Source organism: Prionailurus bengalensis, chromosome D1 (assembly GCF_016509475.1).
Source record: "Prionailurus bengalensis isolate Pbe53 chromosome D1, Fcat_Pben_1.1_paternal_pri, whole genome shotgun sequence".
NCBI classification, from domain to species: Eukaryota; Metazoa; Chordata; class Mammalia; order Carnivora; family Felidae; genus Prionailurus; species Prionailurus bengalensis.
In genome coordinates this window covers 40,128,724-40,149,489 of record NC_057346.1, presented here as the reverse complement: position 1 = coordinate 40,149,489, position 20,766 = coordinate 40,128,724, and the positions used below count along the sequence as shown (strand labels likewise).

General features: G+C 37.7%; 1 protein-coding gene across 3 annotated transcripts in view; it reads left to right on the top strand.

Moving 5' to 3' along the window:
- DEUP1 (deuterosome assembly protein 1) overlaps nt 1-20,766 on the top strand; it is an 82,942-nt gene that overhangs the window by 13,799 nt on the left and 48,377 nt on the right. For all 3 annotated transcript variants that reach the window (XM_043579953.1, XM_043579951.1, XM_043579952.1), the window contains exons 3-7: nt 5,434-5,605; nt 7,247-7,342; nt 14,718-14,852; nt 18,084-18,197; nt 20,191-20,433. In XM_043579953.1, coding sequence (XP_043435888.1) covers nt 5,434-5,605; nt 7,247-7,342; nt 14,718-14,852; nt 18,084-18,197; nt 20,191-20,433 — 760 coding nt within the window. The remainder of the gene's footprint in view (nt 1-5,433; nt 5,606-7,246; nt 7,343-14,717; nt 14,853-18,083; nt 18,198-20,190; nt 20,434-20,766) is intronic.

Below are 20,766 nucleotides of genomic sequence, written 5' to 3'. Positions count from 1 at the left end.
TGTGCCCCCTTCCTACTGGCTTAAGACTTCTGTCCTCTGGGCACCTAGGTGGCTCAGTCGGGTAAGCATCTGACCTCAGCTCAGGTCATGATTTCAGTTCATGAGTTTGAGCCCGGCATCGGGGCTCTCCACTCTCAGTGCAGAGCCCGCTTCGAATCCTCTGTCTCCCTCTCTCTGCCCCTCCCCCACTCTCTCCTTTTCTCTCTCTCTCTCAAAAATAAATAAACATTAAAAACAACAACAACAACAACAAAAAGACTTCTGTTCTGACCCCAGAATCCTTCTCTCGTGAATGGCTCCCAAGGATAAACCCGACAGTAAGGGTCAGGGTTTGTATGTCTCAAGTAGTGTATCAGTTACAATCCACCCAGTCTCCAAAGCTAGAAGACTTGGAGTACTTTTTTCTTTTTTAGTGCCTCATTCAACTTTTCTAAAATAGGAATAATAAGTCCTACATTATGGGATGTTGTAAGGATCCGTGAGAGCAAGAACAGGAAAGCAATTAGCATAGCATCAGTCAGCATTTGACTAAAGGAAGAAATGAAAATATAAATAATGTTAGTGCTCAGCTCTGTGAAGAAGGCTAAACTAAGCCTTTTGTATTTTATTTTAAAGTTCTCTAGATTTAGGAGCAAATATTGATGCTGCTGAGACAGCTCAACTGCTCTTAATTATCTCTGAAAAACTGAAGAAAGGAAGACATCCTGGAAGATGAGACAATTGAATTTCAAAAGAGAATATTAAATTTGACAGAAAGCTGGGTTTAGCGTAAGCCTGAGTGTGACTGGATCTTCGGTAATACTCTGGAAGGAGCCGTGGGTGGCCTGCGAGCATCTGGAAGAAGCGGGGGTCACCAGGACTCCGCACGGACACGCCCTGACCGCTGCAGACTAGGTCAGCCTTGGCTCACAGGGCTCATATGCTGGTGCGTCTGCAGGCATATTGATAGAATTTTATTTGGACTTTGCCATGATATTTTACAGGGCTTTTCATGACATTTTTATGGGGAGAGGGAGAAAAAAATTGTAAGGTTAATTAAGTGGGTTAGAAACTGATTATAAGAAAAGAAATAATCAACGGATCCCTGTCACCCTGAAGGACTTCAGAATGTAATAGAATGCCATAGAGCTCTGTCCTCCATCCTGTCTTTCATGATATTTTACAGTCACTTGTATGAAAAAAACATTTATATGTAAAACAAGTAATGCTTCTCAAATCTGCAGCTGACACAAAACAGGGAGGTAAAGTGAATATATTTTCTGTCAGAAACAGGATCCCGTAAGCCCTTTTACGAAGGCTTCTGTGGTAACCCATCCTGGCCAAATCTGTATTCAGTACCCCTCCTTTCTAGTCCCAGAAGAGCTCCATGTATTCATCAGTCTCTTATTGTGCCTGTCTTGTAAGTATCTCTGCCCAGGCAGTTGGTCTCGTGTCTCTGTCTTCCCAGTTCCTCGCACAGTGGGCAGCAGTCGCTGAATGAATGTTTGCTTCATTAAAGAACCAGGGCTAGGGGTGCCTGGGTGGCTTAGTGAGTTGAGCGATTCTTGATTTCAGCTCAGGTCATGATCCCAGCCAGGGTTGTGGGATCGAGCCCCGTGCCAGTCTCTGCACTGAGCATGTACCCTGCTTAAGATTTTCTCTCTCCCTCAGCCTCTCTCCTCTGCTCGCATGCATGTGCGCTCTCTCTCTACCCCCCTCTCTCTTTCAGTTTTTTAAAAAAAAAGGACCAGTGATAGCAATCTACATTGAGAGGCTGAAACTCTCACACTGAAATTTAATAAGGATATATATAAAGCCCTGCTCTTGGAGCACCCCCCAAAAATGAAACAAGCACAAGATAGTGGCTTTGTTTTTAGCATGCATGAAAAAAGATGTTTGGGCAAAAACAAAAACAAACAAACAAGCTCACCTTGACATGGTATAATATCACTGCTTTGCCCTTCCCCCTCCCAGATTCAAAGCTAAGGTGATCCTCATCTGCTTGAATAAAAGTATAGATAGCACCTAAAACAAAGGATGTGAGAGTCCCCCTCTACACTGATTAGACCATACCTGGGGGATTAAGTTAATGTTCTGAACGGTATATTTCAAGGAGGAAGTCAACACAGGAACTTGTTCAGTGGAGAGCCATCAGGATTGTGAAGGAGAGCCACCAAATTATGAAAATCTTACCATAGTCATTCACTTTTTCATTCGTTCAACAAATGTATGTTAAGTGTCTAGTATTTGCTAGGCAGTACACTAGGTAGTGAGTGGTGGAAAAAAAAAGAAATCTCTATGAGAAATTGAAGGAAATAAAGATACTTGTGGAAATAAACAAAGACACCCAAATGAGAACAAATGAAGCCTACTTATTGAAAGCTTGATCTAGCAGAGGCGTCAGCAACCATCACTTGCATCTGGCAGAGTCTCGAAGGCGAGGTGGGAAAGCTTCACAGTGAACAAAAGAGAAGGCTTCAGGTATGCTGTCTTGGATGGGGGCTGTTGGCACAGGGAAACTGGAGGCAGGATTAGTAGAAGCGGGGCATCCTATGTGATTGATTTGAGGAGCGTGTTTGGTTTTCTCTAGTTGGTCCTGAGTTGGAAGTAGGGGAAAAAATTAAGGCAGCTCTCAGTCATTGACCACATCCTGACAATTCTAGGAGTACTGCTGTAGAGGTTGTGGGTGAGAGTCTGTTATCGTAGGTTCCAGCCATTCTCTGTCTGAATGTTCAGTATCTACTCTTGAACGCTGAGAAAACTTGGCAGAAGCCAGAGGTACACTGATAGCTGTATTTGACATATTGATAACTGTATTAAGTACTCTTAGTCTACTGTGTTGAAAAGGCATTTGTTGTGCATGGTCCCGGTGGATCAAATTAGAATAAGTGGATGAAAAAGCTCTTCAGTATAAGAAAGAACTTTAAGAGGGGCGCCTGGGTGGCGCAGTCGGTTAAGCGTCTGACTTCAGCCAGGTCACGATCTCGCGGTCCGTGAGTTCGAGCCCCGCGTCAGGCTCTGGGCTGATGGCTCAGAGCCTGGAGCCTGTTTCCGATTCTGTGTCTCCCTCTCTCTCTGCCCCTCCCCCGTTCATGCTCTGTCTCTCTCTGTCCCAAAAATAAATAAATAAATAAATAAATAAATAAATAAATAAATAAATAAAAGAACTTTAAGAAACTCATCGCTGTCTAGATGCAATCTCAGACAGTGGTTTCCTGGTAAAGGAAGCATTCAGACCTAGGCTGGATGACCTGTTGGCAGCGATATTGTGAAACAGATCACAAACCCTGGTGTGCGCCAGAATCACTTGATATCTTTGTTAGTGATGCAGAATCTTGGACTCTGTTCTAAACCTCCTGAATCTGACCAGTAGGGCATCATAGATGATGCTATTAAGACTGTGAAAGGTATACAAACACTGGTTGGACAAGATGACTTGTAAAACTCCCTTCACCTTGAGTCTAATATCCTCATTTTTGCACAGCGTAGTCATAATCAGGAAAGAAACCATTCACTCATTTATTTAATAATACTGATGTCACTACTTTCGGCCTGTATTTCAATTCCGTCCACGTGGTGCAGTCCTACCTGTCCAGGAGATAGTGAAAAGAAGAGCTCACTTGTTCATTTTTCAAAAATTTATTGAGTATCTGCTATATGCTGGAGTGCTGTGCTGAGCTCCAGGAAGATGGTGATGAGAAGGGCTGATACAGTCCTTTTGCGTTCAGAGCTCACGATAGCAGAAAAAAAACAATGTGTTTACAATAAAGGGTGATACATGTTGTTATGAAAAGAAAACGGTGTGAAAACTATTCTTTTCGTTCTGTTGTTTTTCCCCCACATCATAACTCCAATTAAAATTCCATCAACTTATTTATAGAGGAATTAGTACTTCCTTTCCTCAGGTTTGTTTTTGGTTTTAAGTAAAAATGGGAAAGGCTTTGGGCTTTCGTCCAGGAATGCCAGAAGACTGTAGAATTGCACTTTGTACTTAAAAGCTCTCTGATGACAGAACTGGTGAGTCTGCTGTTGAATAAACCAATCACAGGAATATCCCATGTTCAGGCTGACTGGGCATTTTAGAAAGTGACTCTGGAAATTCTGAGTTCTTTGGGTTCTAATACCTGTCTGTTTCTGACCCTAATGCAATGGAACTAATTTATGCTGTATGTTTCAAGCAAGTTCTTATTCAGTGCATCATGTCTTTTGCTGTGTGGTGCGCAGAAGGGAGCTTACGATGGGAGACAGCTGCCTAGGATCTAGATCTGGCTCCTCTACTAATTGATGTGTGACCTTGACCTCTCTGGGCCTGAGGTTTTTCAAAATGCTAAATGATCCTTAATCACCTCTGAAATTCTGACCTGGTGAAACCGAATGGAGAAAATATTATTCTTCACCTGCCTTTCCCTCCTGCCTTCCTCACGCCTACACAAATGTAGTAGAGGCCCCATCATCACCATTGAATGGATCCTGAAATAACTCGCTTTCTAATCTGGACATTTGTGTGTTCCTTAGGCTGAAACCTGAGGCTTGTCCAGTCTGAATAACTGGACTTATGCCAGGTCTCTGTGGAATGCGTCAGCTTCTTTGAAGGAGAACCCTACCCTAGAAGCACAATAGGCATCTCCATAAATCTAGCTCTTACCAGCAGTTTTGTTTCAAATATAAATAGACCCTCCAAGACCCAAGATATTGCCCCGCATCTGACTAATAATATCACCATTATCTAAAGACTTACATTACTCTGCCCACACCTCCCTGATCAGATTCCTTCCCAAGGGATACCAGCGAGATCACGCCAAGTTCCCTTCCTGGAGGAGTAACTCTAGCTCAGTTAGTATCCTTGAATCTGGTCCTACCTAGCCTGGGGTTGCCCTTCTAATCCTTGATAGGCACGACTGAAGTCCCACTTTGCCTGCATCAAATTTACTCAAGTTATGCTAGACATAGGTACATGTGTATTTACATGTAAGAGCACTGAGCCATTTTTCATAATTAGAATTTGCCATCGAATCAGCCCACTCTAAAAATTTTATTTAATTTTATTTTTTTAGCTAACTCTCTTTATTGCGACCTTGTTTCTGACATAATCCGCATGATGTGTTTCCACTTTAGGACTCCCTTGTCTATGTCAAAACTTTTGGCTCTGGGAGACCCATACACTACCACCTACACTAAGAAAATACAAGCAGTCACTTTAGCAATGTATTGCATTATATTATGACAGCACCTATACTTTAGAAAATGTCATTTTTAAAAATGTACTGTATATTCACTGAAATTAGCTTTCAGTTTTAATATAAAATTTATCCCCAGCTTTCAGACTTCTTCCTGTTTAAATAATTGAACAATTTGAAGAAATAATTGATCAAGCTGTTCAGAGCAATGGAATAATTTTTCCCGTCCTCACATTTCACTCTTTTAAAATGTGCTTTACTTTTTGACAATTGCCAGAGCTTCTCCTTGTGAGGCCGAACTTCAGGAATTAATGGAACAAATTGACATCATGGTAAGCAACAAAAAATTGGACTGGGAAAGGAAAATGCGGGCTTTGGAGACACGATTAGATCTTCGGGATCAAGAGTTGGCAAATGCACAAACTTGTTTGGATCAGAAAGGTCAAGAGGTACTGAATATATGTGTTAATAACATGTTAATTCCTCAGACTGTTATAAATAATATTCCCTCAGAATATGTTTTTCATTATGTATCCTTTTTATCGGGCATCAGCAGTAGCATTTATTGCTAACAATTCTGTCATAGCATGCTGAATGTGTTCTATCAAATAAGTGACAATCAGAACCTAAACCCATCCAAATTTGCTGATGCAGACAAACATAAAATGTCAGTGCCGTCTAGAAAAGTAAACAGACATTCAGTATATATGTGAAATAAATATCGTTTGCGAGCAAAAATGTCAGTGCTTTTGCAGCTGTAGAAACAAAGTAGTTGTCCAAACTGTGTCTTTGGACATGGCCGAGTTCAAGAGCCTTTTCTAATCTACTAGAAGAGTATTTCCTGAGAGAAGTCAAATGCCAAGACACGATTGCAGGACAAGGGAGAAAAGTGTTTGGTGAAGGGGGTGTATGTGTATATCTGGGCACCCTCTTAAGAGGGGTGCTTCCCAGCCCCTGTAAGGCTGCTTACAGTCCTGTTGGTGGTTGTAGAGTATCTGAGTGCTCTGGGGCTTCTGGAGGAGTTCAGGAAAACCATACACTTTACCTAATGTGGACTTTTGTGTCTGTGAATTTTTCTTTTGGGTGAGGCATAAGAGAAGGTGTTTACATTAATCCTATACTAAAACATCATCAGTCAACTTGTTCATCAGGCATTTCTCTACCTTTATTGGCCTCTCAATAGAACTTAGTTTTTAGGGGCGCCTGGGTGGCTCAGACGGTTAGGCATCCGACTTCAGCTCAGGTGACAATCTCACGGTTTTGGGTTTGAGCCCTGCATCCGGCTCTGTGCTGACAGCTCAGAGCCTGGAGCCTGCTTCGGATTCTGTCTCCCTCTCTCTCTGCCCCTCCCCCACTCACGCTCTGTCTCCCTCCATCTCTCAAAAATGAATAAATGTTAAAAAAAAAAAAAGAAAAAAAAGGAACTTAGTTTTTCACATAGTTAACGGAGTTCTTGTTTGGCACAGTTAACTTAGTTATTGGCACCTGGTTTCCCTCCGTAGTAGAGGCCGGTCATCAGACCTGGAATATGCAAGGGACTGTTTTCTTACTTTCATATCTGTGATGACACCGACGTGTCATCACAGCAGGTGCCTCACCTGCTTTTTAAGCAGACAATTTCTGTCAGCCAAACCTCTAAGGACTCCTCTTAGATATTATTCCTTCCTTTCTTATAAAAATGTGATCATTGCTCCATGGTCCCACCAAAGCAGAGCTCATTGAAGGCAGTGGAGACAAAAATAAAAGCTGAGGTGTATCCGTAGAGGTTCTGCCTGAGTATGATGACATAGCCTCCTGAAAAGATAATGCAAAGTAAATTCTAAACCTTAATTTAAAGTGTGATGGTGATAAGGATCTTTTGTCAAACATCCATACTGTACTGTCCGAATGTGTGCCCAACGGAATAGTGCTAGCAATGTTTGGTTTTGTGACTTTAATTATTAATAGCTATTTTAAGAACTGTAGTACAAATATTTACTCTGGTTTTGGTACAGCAGTTTTATTTAAATTGTACTCCTTTTTTGCACATTTTCTGATTTTTGTCAGGCAAAATTTAGAAAAATCAAAATTAAATGTTTTTCTTGATGCAGGTGGGGTTACTTAGACAGAAATTGGACAGTCTGGAAAAATGTAACTTAGCAATGACTCAGAATTACGAAGGACAACTACAAACCCTGAAAGCTCAAGTAAGGAAAACTATTGTAATTTAATATCATATAATAATTTAACACATTTTGATATATGTTTTAACATACAAAATTATATTAGTTACTTTTTCATAAGTTGTAATAATTTTATTTAAATGGACTATTTTTAATACAAGTATAATTCTTATATTTTAACTACAGGTTATATGTTTGACCCTGTCTTTAATTGTTTTATTAGATTGCCTTTTTTATTGGACTCTCAGCCCTTTATCCCTTTAACTGTTAGCATAGTGCAAGACTGATACCTTTCTATGATATGATAATAATTAGCTATGTGAACAAAAGAATAATTTTGCTATTATGAAATAGATAATTGAAAGGATAAAACTGGTCTTTATAACTTGCTAGTGGTGGAACTGTTGCATAAATGATAGGTCTTCTGCATTGGGATGCTAATTTCTTTCTTATTTATCCCTGTGTCACCTCACTGTGAAGGCAAGCAAAAAGTCTTCTCTCCCTTAGCACAGAAAACATAGGGCAGTAATCACCTGTCATCTCAGGTCTGGTAGATGCCATGTCTTGCTTTAAATGAATCAGTGGGAAATACTGTTTGATTAAGAAATTTTTGAAGTGCAAAGATTTCATAAGTGATAATATAATCAAATGAGCCTAAAGTAGTTAATTCTTTATTACATAGCTTCTTATGGAGGTCATCAGCCATTAAGACTGGAATATGAAACATGATGCCATTTAATAAGTACACTATAATCTTAGACTAGCTCCAAAGTCTAGACATTTTGCCTGCAATTTACATAGCGGCCACTAGATGGTAGCTTGAATTATGAAACTAAATGGTTTTTCCTTGCTAAGACTCTAAGCAATCAACCAACCTTCTTTTTTGTATAAAGATAAAGCTTTAAAAAATCACTATAGGTCAATATAAATGGAGAGTCCACGATCTAAAATAAGTTTGAAAAAAATACAGTAATTGAGTTACAAGTGAAGATATCTCTAAATTATATTTAGTTGGTTCAGTCACTGCTTACCAAATCTTTAATGTCTGAGTTTTTTCACATCTGTTATTAAAAAGTTTTGAGACTTGCTTACAGGTGCTGAGCAGTTATTTAACATATGACTCCTTCCTATTTGATGCTTTGCAGTTTTATTCTATGACTTGGCTGCTGGCTAACCAACAAATATCCCTATGGCGGTTTCACAAAAATTTGTTCTATGGAATGCTAGTATGAGAGTTTAGGAAATGCTGTTTACTTCCTCTCTGCCCTTGGACATTCACAGTGCATATTCAACAAACCCATTTAGACTTTTTCATCCATCATTTTCCAAAACATATTTGACCATGGAACGCTTTTTATTTTTCAAGCTAAAACCTACTTTACTATAGTACAGTCTTACAGTGTAAACACCGAAAACAGGTGTCTCAGAGAATACATTTTGAAAACACTACATTGTTGTTGAGAGAGCAGCCATCTGCTCCACTGCAGTTTAATGCTTCTCTTTTCTTCTCGTGTTAAAAGAAAGTTAAGAAGAGCATTAGGGAAGAAGAGCAAAAGAGAAGGAAAGAGGGAAGGGAAAAAGAGAGAAAAAGGAAAGTACTATGTACTTAAATTGGTTTGCATAATGGCTAGTAATATGTCATTTTTTTAACCAGAAAACGGTATCTCGTGGCAAACATGATGTGGTTGCTGCCAGCTCACTCTACTGATTTCTTCTTTGATATTCCTGGTTTATTTACAATTGCATTTTACTAAACTATTTTAAAGATATACTTTACCACACTGTTCCTTGAATAAGTCAACTCTGCCAAAACTTTCTCATAGAAATTGCTTCCTTTGTAAAAAGAGGTTATTTTCTTTTCCTTCTAACCATAATGATTAAATTGTGATTTAATCATTAAATCTATGATTTAATCTATGAAAATTTTCATGAAATCTATGAAAATCTATGAAAAATTTCAATTAATCTATGATTAAATCTATGATTAAATTGTGTATATATTTGAGATTTTCACTTCTGGAAAGCTGGAGTTGATTCTTTCAGACCCTGCTAAATAAAACTAGAAAGTCTGGACATTATTTATAAAATCACATAAGATTCTGAGAAGTGGAGAAAAGAGGCAGGCCGACTAGGACGTCGGTACCCAAAGAGCAACACAGTGGTGAGTTCCCTGGGATTTCTTTTTGCCCCTTGTATCCCAGTCTGGGTGACAGAGACGCTGACAACCCAGACCCTACAAGGGGCACAAACAGATAAAAAGAATCCCAAGGAATATCTGCTCTCTACAGCAGACCTGGGAAAGGCAGCCTACCAAGATTACACACTTTTAGATAATAACTGCTCTACTCCAGCCCAACACCACAGAAAAATACCTCAGCTCCAAACCACCCCACTAGCACAGACTGAGTAGACAGCCTTGGATTCTACCCTCACCAGCCTTTAAGAAGGTATCCCTGGCTCCCCAGCCTGGGTGGTATTAGAGAAGACTTGAGTGGAGAGCCAGGACTTTTGTCACCACTAGGTGTTAACAAGGCCCTCCCCAACCCATGGTGTTAGTGGAGGCCATGTGGAGAGTCTGGACTAGTATGCCCATTTGATGGTGATGAGGAACTCCCCCCTGGGGATATCAAGGAAAGCCTAATCAGGAGTCAGGATATTCACTGCCTCTCAGTGGTAATGAGGCCGCTCACCCTCACTACAGTTTCAGTGAAGGCCATGTGAGAAGCAGTAACAAGGCACCTGTGCCCCTCTAGTCAGGGTGGTACAGTGAAGACTAGTGGGGATCCTCAACTCCCACTCCCACTCAGCAGTGGTAAGGAATGCCTCCCTCAGGTTACCAGCTGAGGCCAAGATCTAGACTCCCACCACCCAAGGCAGTGACGAGGCAGTGTCCCACTTTCCCTGCCAGAATGCCGTCAGAAAAGGATGGCTGAAATACAGTCCCTAAAGAAAATCTAGTGTCTCATAACACAATACCCAAAATGTCCAAGTTTCAATAAAAAAGTCACTCATCACACCTAGAACCAGAAAGATCTCAACTTGAATGAAAAAAGACAACCAAGAGAAGCCAACACTGAATTAATACAGATGTTAGAATTATCTGACAAGGATTTTAAAGAAGCCGTTATAAAAGTTCCTCAGAGGGCAATTACACACATACTTGAAACAAATGAAAGTTTTAGCAAAGAAAAACTGTAAATATAACCAGTTAGAAATTTTGTCTCTGAAAAATACAATAACCAAACTAAAAAATTTCAATGGATGGGCTCAAAAGTAGAATGGAGGGGATGGAGGAAATAGTCAGTGCACTTGAAGATAGCAGAATAGAAATTACTGGATCTGAAAAACAGAAAATAGACTAAAAAAAAAATAAACTTAGGGACATGTAGTACTATAACAAAAAATTGGAAATTTGTGCCATCAGAGTCCCAGAGGGAGAAGAGGGCAGGATTGAAAAAGTATTCAAAGAAGTAATGGCTGAAAACTTGGCAAAATATGTAAACCTACAGATTCAAGAATCTGGATGAAACTCAAACAGGATGAACACAAAGAAATCTACACCAAGACACATCATAGGCAAAGTTCTGAAAACTAAAAGACAAAGAAAAAAAATCTCGGAAGCAGCAAGAGAGAAATAACACCTTACCTACAGAGACGAATCAAGTCAGATAACAGACTTCTCATCAGAAACCATGGAGGCCAGAGGAAGGTGGAATATTTTTCAGTTGCTGAAGCAACATAAATGTCAACCCAGAATTCTATGTCCAGAGAAAATATCCTTAGGAATGAAAGGAAAATCAAGTCCTTCTTGAATGAAGGACAACTATGAGAATTTGTCACAGTAAACGTACCTCCAAAGAATGGCGAAAGAAAGTTCATTTAGCAGTAAGGAAATGATGAGGAAAGCATCTTGAGATATTAGGAAAGAAGAAAAACCAATGGGAAGAATTAAGAAATGGGTAAACATACTACTTTTCTTCTCTTGAGTTTTCTAAATTGTTTGGCAGCTAAAGCCAAAATTATAACAGTGTCTAATGTGGTTCTTAATGTATGTTGAGGAAATACTTAAGAGAATAATGCTCTAAATGGGTCAGGTCAAAGGGACATAAAGAAAAGTAAGACTTCGGGGCGCCTGGGTGGCGCAGTCGGTTGAGCGTCCGACTTCAGCCAGGTCATGATCTCGCGGTCTGTGAGTTCGAGCCCCGCGTCAGGCTCTGGGCTGATGGCTCAGAGCCTGGAGCCTGTTTCCGATTCTGTGTCTCCCTCTCTCTCTGCCCCTCCCCCGTTCATGCTCTGTCTCTCTCTGTCCCAAAAATAAATAAAACGTTGAAAAAAAAATTAAAAAAAAAAAAGTTCTGAATCTATCCTCCTTTCTCTTTGCCTTTAAAAAAAAAAAAAAAAAGAAAAGTAAGACTTCTGCATTTCATTTGGGCTGGTAAAATGTTGACGCCAGTAGACTGTAGTGAGTTATGTAAATATAATACCTAGAGCAACAACTGAGAAAACTATTCAACAGATGCATTCAAAAACACTACAGATAAACCAAAATGGAATTCTAAGTAATTCTCAGATAACCCTGAAGAAGACAGAAAGGCTAAAATAGAGAAACCAAAAAACTGGAAAACAGAAGAAAAAAAACCAACAACAACAAAAAAGGCTTAAACTCTGATAGATCATAATTACATTAAATGGAAATTGCCTAAACACATCAGTTAGAAGATGGAGATTGACAGAGTAAATTAAGAAAGTATAACCCAACTATATGTCCTGCTCCAGAAACTGACTTCAGATATACCTATATAGGTCAGTTGAAAGTAAAATGGTAGAAAAAAATTCCATGCAAATATTAATCAAAAGAAAGCAGAAACAGTGCCAAGATAATTCAGTGGAGAAAGAATAGTCTCTTCAACAAACAGTAAAGGGACAACTGAATACCCACATGTGAAAGAACTAAATAAGACCTAGATATAGACAAAAATTAGCTCAAAATGGATCAAAGACCTAAATGTAAAAACTAAATCTATAAAACTCTTAGAAAAAAAATAGGAGTAGATCTTAATGACTTTGGATTAGGCAGTGGTTTCTTAGATTTGGCACCAAGAGTACAAGAAAAGTTAGATGAATTTGACTTCACCAAAATTAAAAAAAAACCTTTGTCCTTCAAAGAATGCCTTCAAGAAAGTGAAAAGATGACTCACAAAGTGGAAGAAAATATTTACAAGTCATATATCTGATAAGGGACTAGTATCCAGAACTAAAAAATAACTCATACTAGTCAATAATAAAAAGTAAATGACATGACTTTAAAATGGGCAAAGATATGTCTATTGATGAATAGACATCTTTCCAAAGAAGGTATACAAGTGCCAATAATCACATGAAAAAATGCTCAATATCATGAGTCATTAAGGAAATGCAGATCAACTCATGAGATACCTATTTGCACTGACGAGAATAGCTATAATCAAAAAGAGGGACAATAACAAGTGTCAGCAAGGATATGGAGAAATTAGAACCCCATACATTGCCAGTTGTAATGGAAAATGGCACAGTCACTTTGGAAAAACAGTTTGGCAGTGCCTTAAAAAGTTAAACCCAGAGTTTCCATATGATCCAGCAGTTCTACTCCTGGTTGTATACCCAACAGAAATAAATATATATATCCACACAAAAACTTGTACCCAAATGTTCACAGCAGCATTCTTTGTAATATACAAAAAGTAGAAAGAACCTAAATGTCCTTCAGTAGATGAATGGATAAGTGAAATGTGGCATATCCATGCAATGGAATACTATTCAGCCATAAAATAAATGAAGTATTGGTCCATGTTACAACCTTGATGAACCTTGAAAGCATTATGCTAAGGGAAAGAAGCCAGGCACAAAAGGCCACATAACGTGTGATTCCATTAATATGCAATGATCAGAATAGGCAAGTATAAAGAAACAGAAAGTAGGTTAGTAGTTTCCAGGGACTGGGGACAGGAGGCAATGTGTAATCATTCTAATATAATGGGGTTTCTTTTTGAGGTAATAAAAAATACCCTCACATTAGTAATATGATGGTTGTATAACTTTGTAAATATACTAAAAACCAATTAATTTTATATTTTAAAGGGTGAACTTTATGGTAGGTGCATGATATCTCAATTTAAAAAATTATGTGAGAAAGAAAAAGAAAGCAAATGTGACTATATTAATATCAGATAAAGTAGACACAATTGTTCCTAGCTTTACTTGTGACATCCCACAACTGGAAACATCCAAAATGTCTCAATATGTAAATGGTCCAGCAAATGCTAGTTCCATCCATAGCATGGAATACCACTGAGCAATAAAAAGGCATGAACTATTGATACACACGTGTATCTCCAAGGCATTATGCTGACTGAAAAAAGCCAATCTCAAAATGTCATATACTGTTTGATTCCATTTTAGAACATTCTCAAATGACAAAATTCTAGAAATAGAAACAAATTAGTGCTTGCCAAAGGGTTAAGAGTGGGAAGACGAGCGTCACTAAAAAGGCAGGAAGGTCTTTGTGCTGATGGAATGGTTCTGTATCTCGATCAAAGTTGTGGTCACACAAATCTACCCGTGTGATAAGATGGCTTAAAACTATACACGTATATTGTACCAATGTCAGTTTCCTGGGTTTACTATTGTACCATAGTTCAACAAGATGTCGATATTGGAAGAACCCAGAACCTCTCTTCGAAATCTTTGCAACTTCCTGTGAATCTTTAATTGTTTCAAAATTTAAAACAAAACCAAAAAACTCTTATAAACAGTTATATAGAAATTTCTTCACTTTATGGAGCATGCTGCTTTTAATCTATTATTTGAAGGTATAACAAGAAACAGAAAAAATAGTACAGAGTCTAAGTTTTTCTTCCTTATTGGTATGAAAAAGTTGATATCAATTTGATACTTAAATTTATATAAACTGTCATCGATAAGTAGTTTGTGCTGTTTGTATCTTTTAAATTAAGTATTCAATTTTCTTTAATAAAGTATACACTTGTTATCTTATACATGGGGCTACTGAAATTAAAATTGTCAACACAAGATGGCACTAAGTAAAAGAAAAAACTTGGTTTTTAAAATTTGTGAGCTTTGCTACACAAATGAAAACAGAACTAAATAAAACATTTATGAAGTGAATCATTTAACTGTGCAGTTCATCAGGTCCCAGATTTACATGAAAACTGAATTGTGTTCAGTTTCAATAATTAGTTTTAATAACTGGTTCTGTCTTCACTAATCAGAACATTCAAGCATTACCGCATTTTCTAATCATGACTTAAATTTTCAAAGACGTGCCCAAGAAAGAACTCCAGTGAAATCAAGTTAGAAGCACCAGTAATGGTAAAACATGAGCATTTTCTATTATATACAGTTTTCCAAACTGACGAATAGCTTTGAGAAACTGAGACTACACCAGATGAAACAAAGTAAAGTTCGGAGAAAAGAATTACTGCACCCCAGAGAAGAAATACCCTTTGAACTGAGCAATCTGAACCAGAAATTAGAGGTGAGCTGTATGTATTTCCTTAGTTTCCTCACGCATCGGAAGGATTGATTGCTGTTGTCGTGGGCTGTTTGTCTCTGGTGTACACAATGGCATGTACGGCCGTGGTAACAAACACCATTACAAATCAGCTTCTCGTTGAATATATTTTCTTAGCGCACCTTCCCTCTAGGCACTTAGCGAATTAAAACATCACTTTGATTTATGCATCTTTTATACAGATCAGCATTTTTGGAGAGCCAAAAAAAAAAAAAGAGAGTTCAAAGAAACTGCAGATGTTGAGTGAAATTGAAGGACATCCCTGGGGTCAGTTAAATGGAATAGCTAATAAATCTTTTAATGGCTATTTAACTATTAGGTACTTAAATCCCAATGAAGCCTCCTAACAGTTTTCAGAACAGTGCTCGAAGTTTCAGGGGTATTTTTCTTAAAAGAGGTGGCGCCACTCCAAAATAGCCCTCCGTCCCTAAAATGGCTTACTGTGTCATGAATGCACTTATTTTTACCCCTTAACTTCCCAACTTTGGAAAAAAACAAACCAGCTATTTTTCTTCCCTAATGCTCTTGAGGGTTTCTGCTAGAGGTCATGTAACAGACAGGTTCTACCATAAATTCCTCTTCTCTAACCTTAGTGTAGTTCCCAGTGCTCCTCCATTATTGTGTGTTAATTGGCCTCAAGTTGACCCTTATCAAGTTAGCCCACTCTGTTTCTTCCTTTATTCTCAAGCCCTAAACCCCAGCACCACCACCCTGATCTCCAGCCAATGATCTCCCTTTCTTCCACTTCACTGGTAGATAATGGTTGGTACCCCCCAGTCACCCAGGTGAATACCCAAGAATCTTTGATCTGTTCCTTTCTCTTACTCCCCATATTTGAGCCCAGCTTTGCCCCTTTCCCTGGTCTAATGCCTCTTATCTCCTTCCTCTTTGTCTAATTATCATTGTCCTGTTTCATTTGCATCATTTTATTCTGCAATTAACAATCCTTCTCAAACTTTCCCTTCAAAATGTCTTTAAAAGAAAAAAAAAATCTAAAATCACAGCCCTAAAACCAGCCTATTGCAACAACTTTGCTGGAAGGCTTGCGTTTTAGCTTTTAAATTCCTGTAGATTTTACATTCTGCTGAATAATGTACCGGGTTTTTTTTTAAATACAAAATTACTACCATCATGATGTAAAATTGACTCTACAGGAAGTTGCGCCACGTGTAACCACCTGCTGACGGTGGTGTGACCAGACTGTCTTCAGAAAGATCCTGGTTTCATAGAAGATGCCCAAAGATATGCCCTGTAATACATATGCTTTCCCTAAAAGTGCAGAGATCAAGTCACTGGTTACCCTTCTGGTTGACTTTTTATGGGATTTTATGGGAGAACCACATTCATATAAATTGTTCATACAAAAAAAAAAAGGCCTGAAATTAATATGAAGTACTTTGTGTGAACACTTTTACATTTAGGGAACCAAATTTTTACATAAAATATATTTCATGAATTTATAGATGAAATTAGTAGCAAAATATGACCTGATATGTTTGTACTTATATAAAAGTTTTTAAGCACACTCTGTAGGTAGTTTAATCTGTGTAATTATGGAAACATTTCATGTACCTGTTTTTACTTGGAGCTGTATGACAAATTAATATGTAAGAGATGGGCTGTTCCAGTTTTAGTCTACATCCAAGCATGTTTTTCCTTTGGGACAAATATTATTCACTGGTCTAGTAAGAGAAAGAGCATGTTGTTGTGGAAGAATATGACAGTTTAAAACACTTCTTGACTTCTTGACTGATTGATTCCCAAAGCCATATCCTTTGTGTTAAACTATGAACATTCACGTTCCATGAATATACTACTTGAGCAAAAACTTGAAGAAATGAGCATGTTGTGTCAAGCTAGTTTCATGTCTTCCTCAGGTTAGCTCAGTTGGCACTGGCATTTATTTGCCCTGTGACCTTTAGGCAAGTTGTTAGCCTCACAGGGATTTCATTTTTTTCACCAATAAATAGGGTTAAAAATACCTTATAGGTGACATTATGGTTATGGGAGAAACACACACACACACACACACACACACACATATACATATACATATATGTGTGTGTGTGTGTGTGTGTGTGTGTGTATGTATATTTAAATGCACACTGAAGCATTTAGGGGTGAAAATACATGAGGTCTGGAAGTTGGCTTAAACTACTCAACAAAAAAGTGTGGAGAGAGAGAGGCAAAATAAAGATGGTCAGGTTGATGGTAGTCAAACTGGGTGAAGGGTGCATGGGAGTTTTTTTTTAATCTCTACTTTTATGCAAGTATGAAAATTTTCATACTAAAAAGCTAAAGTCATCTTACAAGTGAAGGTTTGTAGAGTCCCTGACATATAACAATCACTAAAGAAATGTTAGTTCTATCTTCCAGTATTTAGTAAAGGATTAAAAACACATATATAATAATGTAGCTTCCCCTAGAAACTCTAATTTTAATGACCTTGACTTACTCGCAACCTTGAAGGCCCAGAAAAGTTTTTTCAGCATGGAGAACTTACTCTGGAGGTTTAGGCAAGTTCTACAGACCCTCTGGAACCTGGTAGGACACCTCCAATCTCTACAAAAATCCTCATAAAGCTCTCTAGGTCTCTCTGTGGTCCCATAACTACTGGATATATTGTGCCGGCTTGCTAGTCTTGAAACCAATACATCTAGAAGATCAAGAAAGCCAGGACTGTTATGAGCACATGCTGATATGTCTGTGACACATATTTCTAGCTTATTTGGCCTTATTCTTGAGCTCATTTCTACCTGTTGTAGAACTTGTAAAGAACTAAGATTAATGCTCCTGCCTCCTCTTAAAGCATGCTGGGAAATACTTATTTTCAAGATTGAGGTTGTTGGGTGGGTAATGCTGAATATTAGCATATCTGAAAGGTAAGAACAGTGTAAGTCAACCTTGCCCACATTTTGACAAAGTCACTAAATCAGTCTAAGCCCCACCCCATAAAAACAACCAGCCAACCAAAACCGAGGATACAGGTTTGGTGACAAGAATTAGAAGCTATGTCTAGTAATAAATCCAAGATGAGTGATTTAATACTTTTTTGTTTCTTTGTTTTCCTAATGGGGAAAAAGAATGGGTATAGTTTTTTAGAATGAAAATGTACAAATGAAAGAAGCCTTGCTCATTGTGCTTTTAAGTGAATAATTCTCCTCAATTTATGTTTGTACCTCCACTTTTTTAAAGGAATTTAGAGCAAAGTCAAGAGAGTGGGACAAGCAAGAGATACTGTATCAGACTCATCTGGTTTCTTTAGATGCTCAACAAAAATTATTATCTGAGAAGTGTAATCAGTTTCAGGTACATTATCTAATACTATCCTCTAACTTAGAAAAAAATTAGAGGTTAACTATTGCTATCTTCATAATCTTACTACAGAGAGAAATGCCAACCACAGGAAAATAACCAGAACAGGTCTAATACTGGGTAAAGTCACAAGTGCATGAACATTTTTAATGGTGAATTTAGTCCACGTGTCTCAAAGGATGGTACTTTTTAAAGTGTCCATTGTCATCATGTCATTAAATAACATATGTTTTTGCATGTCTACGGGCAAGTTGCTTAGAAAGTCTGAGATTGCTTGGTCTCTGACCTCAAGAATCTTACAGCTTAGAGGTAGAACACACATACATATTTACAGATAATTTATAGCAAGTGAATGGGAAACCCTTTTAGAGTTCAGAGGAGAAAGGGGGATATTGGGGCTGAGATAGTGAGGAAATATCCTACAGCAGGGGTTAGACTGGGGCTGGACCTTGAAGAAGATGTACAGTATTTTGAGAATATGTTTGGGGTGGTGGAAATAACAGCAAAATCACCGAAGCAAGAGAGCAAAAGGCAAATTCTGGGTATAGAAAATGAGCCAACTGGTTGGGAGTCTGTATGGAAGGTGGGGAAGGTAGGAGATGGTAAGGCTGGTGAGTTGGATGCAGGTTATAATAAGCCTTAAAGTCTCATCTAAGGAATTTGGAATTTTTTATCAAAGCCAGTGAGAAACTATGGTTTTTGTTTGATTTGGGTTTTGTTTCTTATTTTTCATTCTTTAAGTTACTTGAATTATATGTTTATTATGTTCTCTGAGTTTAACAATACAAAATAATGTAAAATTAATAGCTTCATCTTCTACCCCGTTCTTATCCGTTTAATACAAACACTTAATAGGTGTTTTTCTTTCCATACTTTTTCTTTTGTTTGTACAAACACGTAAAATGTGGATTTGGGAGAAATTATATATTTTTCCTTTTTAGAATTTTGTGGTTTTACTTAATAATAATTATCTTTCCGTATGGATACTCTCTCAAGTCATTACTTAGTTCTGCATAATATTTGATAGTATATGGTTTACATTACCATATATATATATCATAGTATATAGTAGATATACCATAATTCTTTCAGTCATCTCCTTACTGATGAACATTCAGGTTGTTTCTAGTTTTTTGCTATTATAATACTATAACAAATATCCTCTGATAGACATCTTTAAATGCTAGTACTTTTCTTTTGTTAGATTAAAAATCCTAGAAATTATTCTTGAGCCACAGAGTATTATGTTCATTCAGATTTTTAAATGAATACTAGCATATTGCCTCCCAAAAGATTATAGTGATGTACAATTCATGAGCAGTCTATGGGAGTACCCATACTTTCACCAACATGGAACGTTAGCAGTCTTTTTATTTTTTCCCAACTCGGACTGATAGTAGTATTGGCTTGATTTGTTTTGCATTTCTCTGACTACTTACAAGGTTGAGCACCTCTTCATATCCTTCTGAGCCTTTTTCATTTCCTTTTCTGCATATTGCCTATTTACAAACTTTGCCAATTTTCCTTTTGTGTTATTTCTCTTTTTCATATCGATGTATAGAAGTTTCTGTACCTTAAGAGTTATTAACGCTTATTACTTGTGTTGACTACTTTTTCCTACAATCCAACTGCTTTTGTTTAATTGTTTATTTTATTTTTCATCATATAGATACTTTCAACTACTGTGTAATGACATCCACAATTTTCCTCTTGTAAATATTCTTTCTTGCGTAATAAGACTTCCCTACCCCAGGCTTCCTACCCTACTCTGCATCTTGACTCTGAGGTTATACAAATGTATTTTCTCTTTATGTCATCCAAAACTGAAGTTTTAGGAAAAAACCAAGACTGAATTACAAAGAGTGAAACTTCATTATAAACATATTTAAAGATTTTTCCTAAATATTTTCTATCATTCTTGAATTTTATTCATGTAAGCTTAAATATGATATTCTCCATTTAATCGACACAGTCTTCGCTTTCTCAGAAACAGGCACAAAGTTACCAAACTCAACTAAATGGTAAAAAACAGTGCATAGAAGACGGCAGCTCAGAAGTTCCTCAGTTGATGTGCGAACCGGATCACAGTTGTGAAGCCAGTGAAAGAGATGAGTTCATTATTGAAAAACTAAAATCAGCTGTGAGTGAAATAGCATTAAGCAGGAATAAATTACAGGATGAAAATCAGAAGCTTTTGCAAGAACTGAAAATGTACCAAAGACAGTGCCAGGTGATTATTTATTTCTCAATTGATCTTGCCCATGAGTTGTATAAATGATGAGTCAACAGGTGTATGGATTACATAATTTTCTATTACATGTGTAACTTCAATTCATATTTCCTCTTACTAAGTAATTCTCACTTGATGAGTAAATTCAGTAATCCCTTAAATACCCTACCCCACCAGAATGAACTTTGGTTCTGCCGCAGTATAATAATCATTACCAGTACAGTTTAACAGCTCTCACTTACAGATCTCTATGCCTAACACTCATGGCCCTTTAGCCTCACGCCACCCTGTGTCCCCACTACTCTCTCTGACCCTGTGCCCCTTTGACTTGCA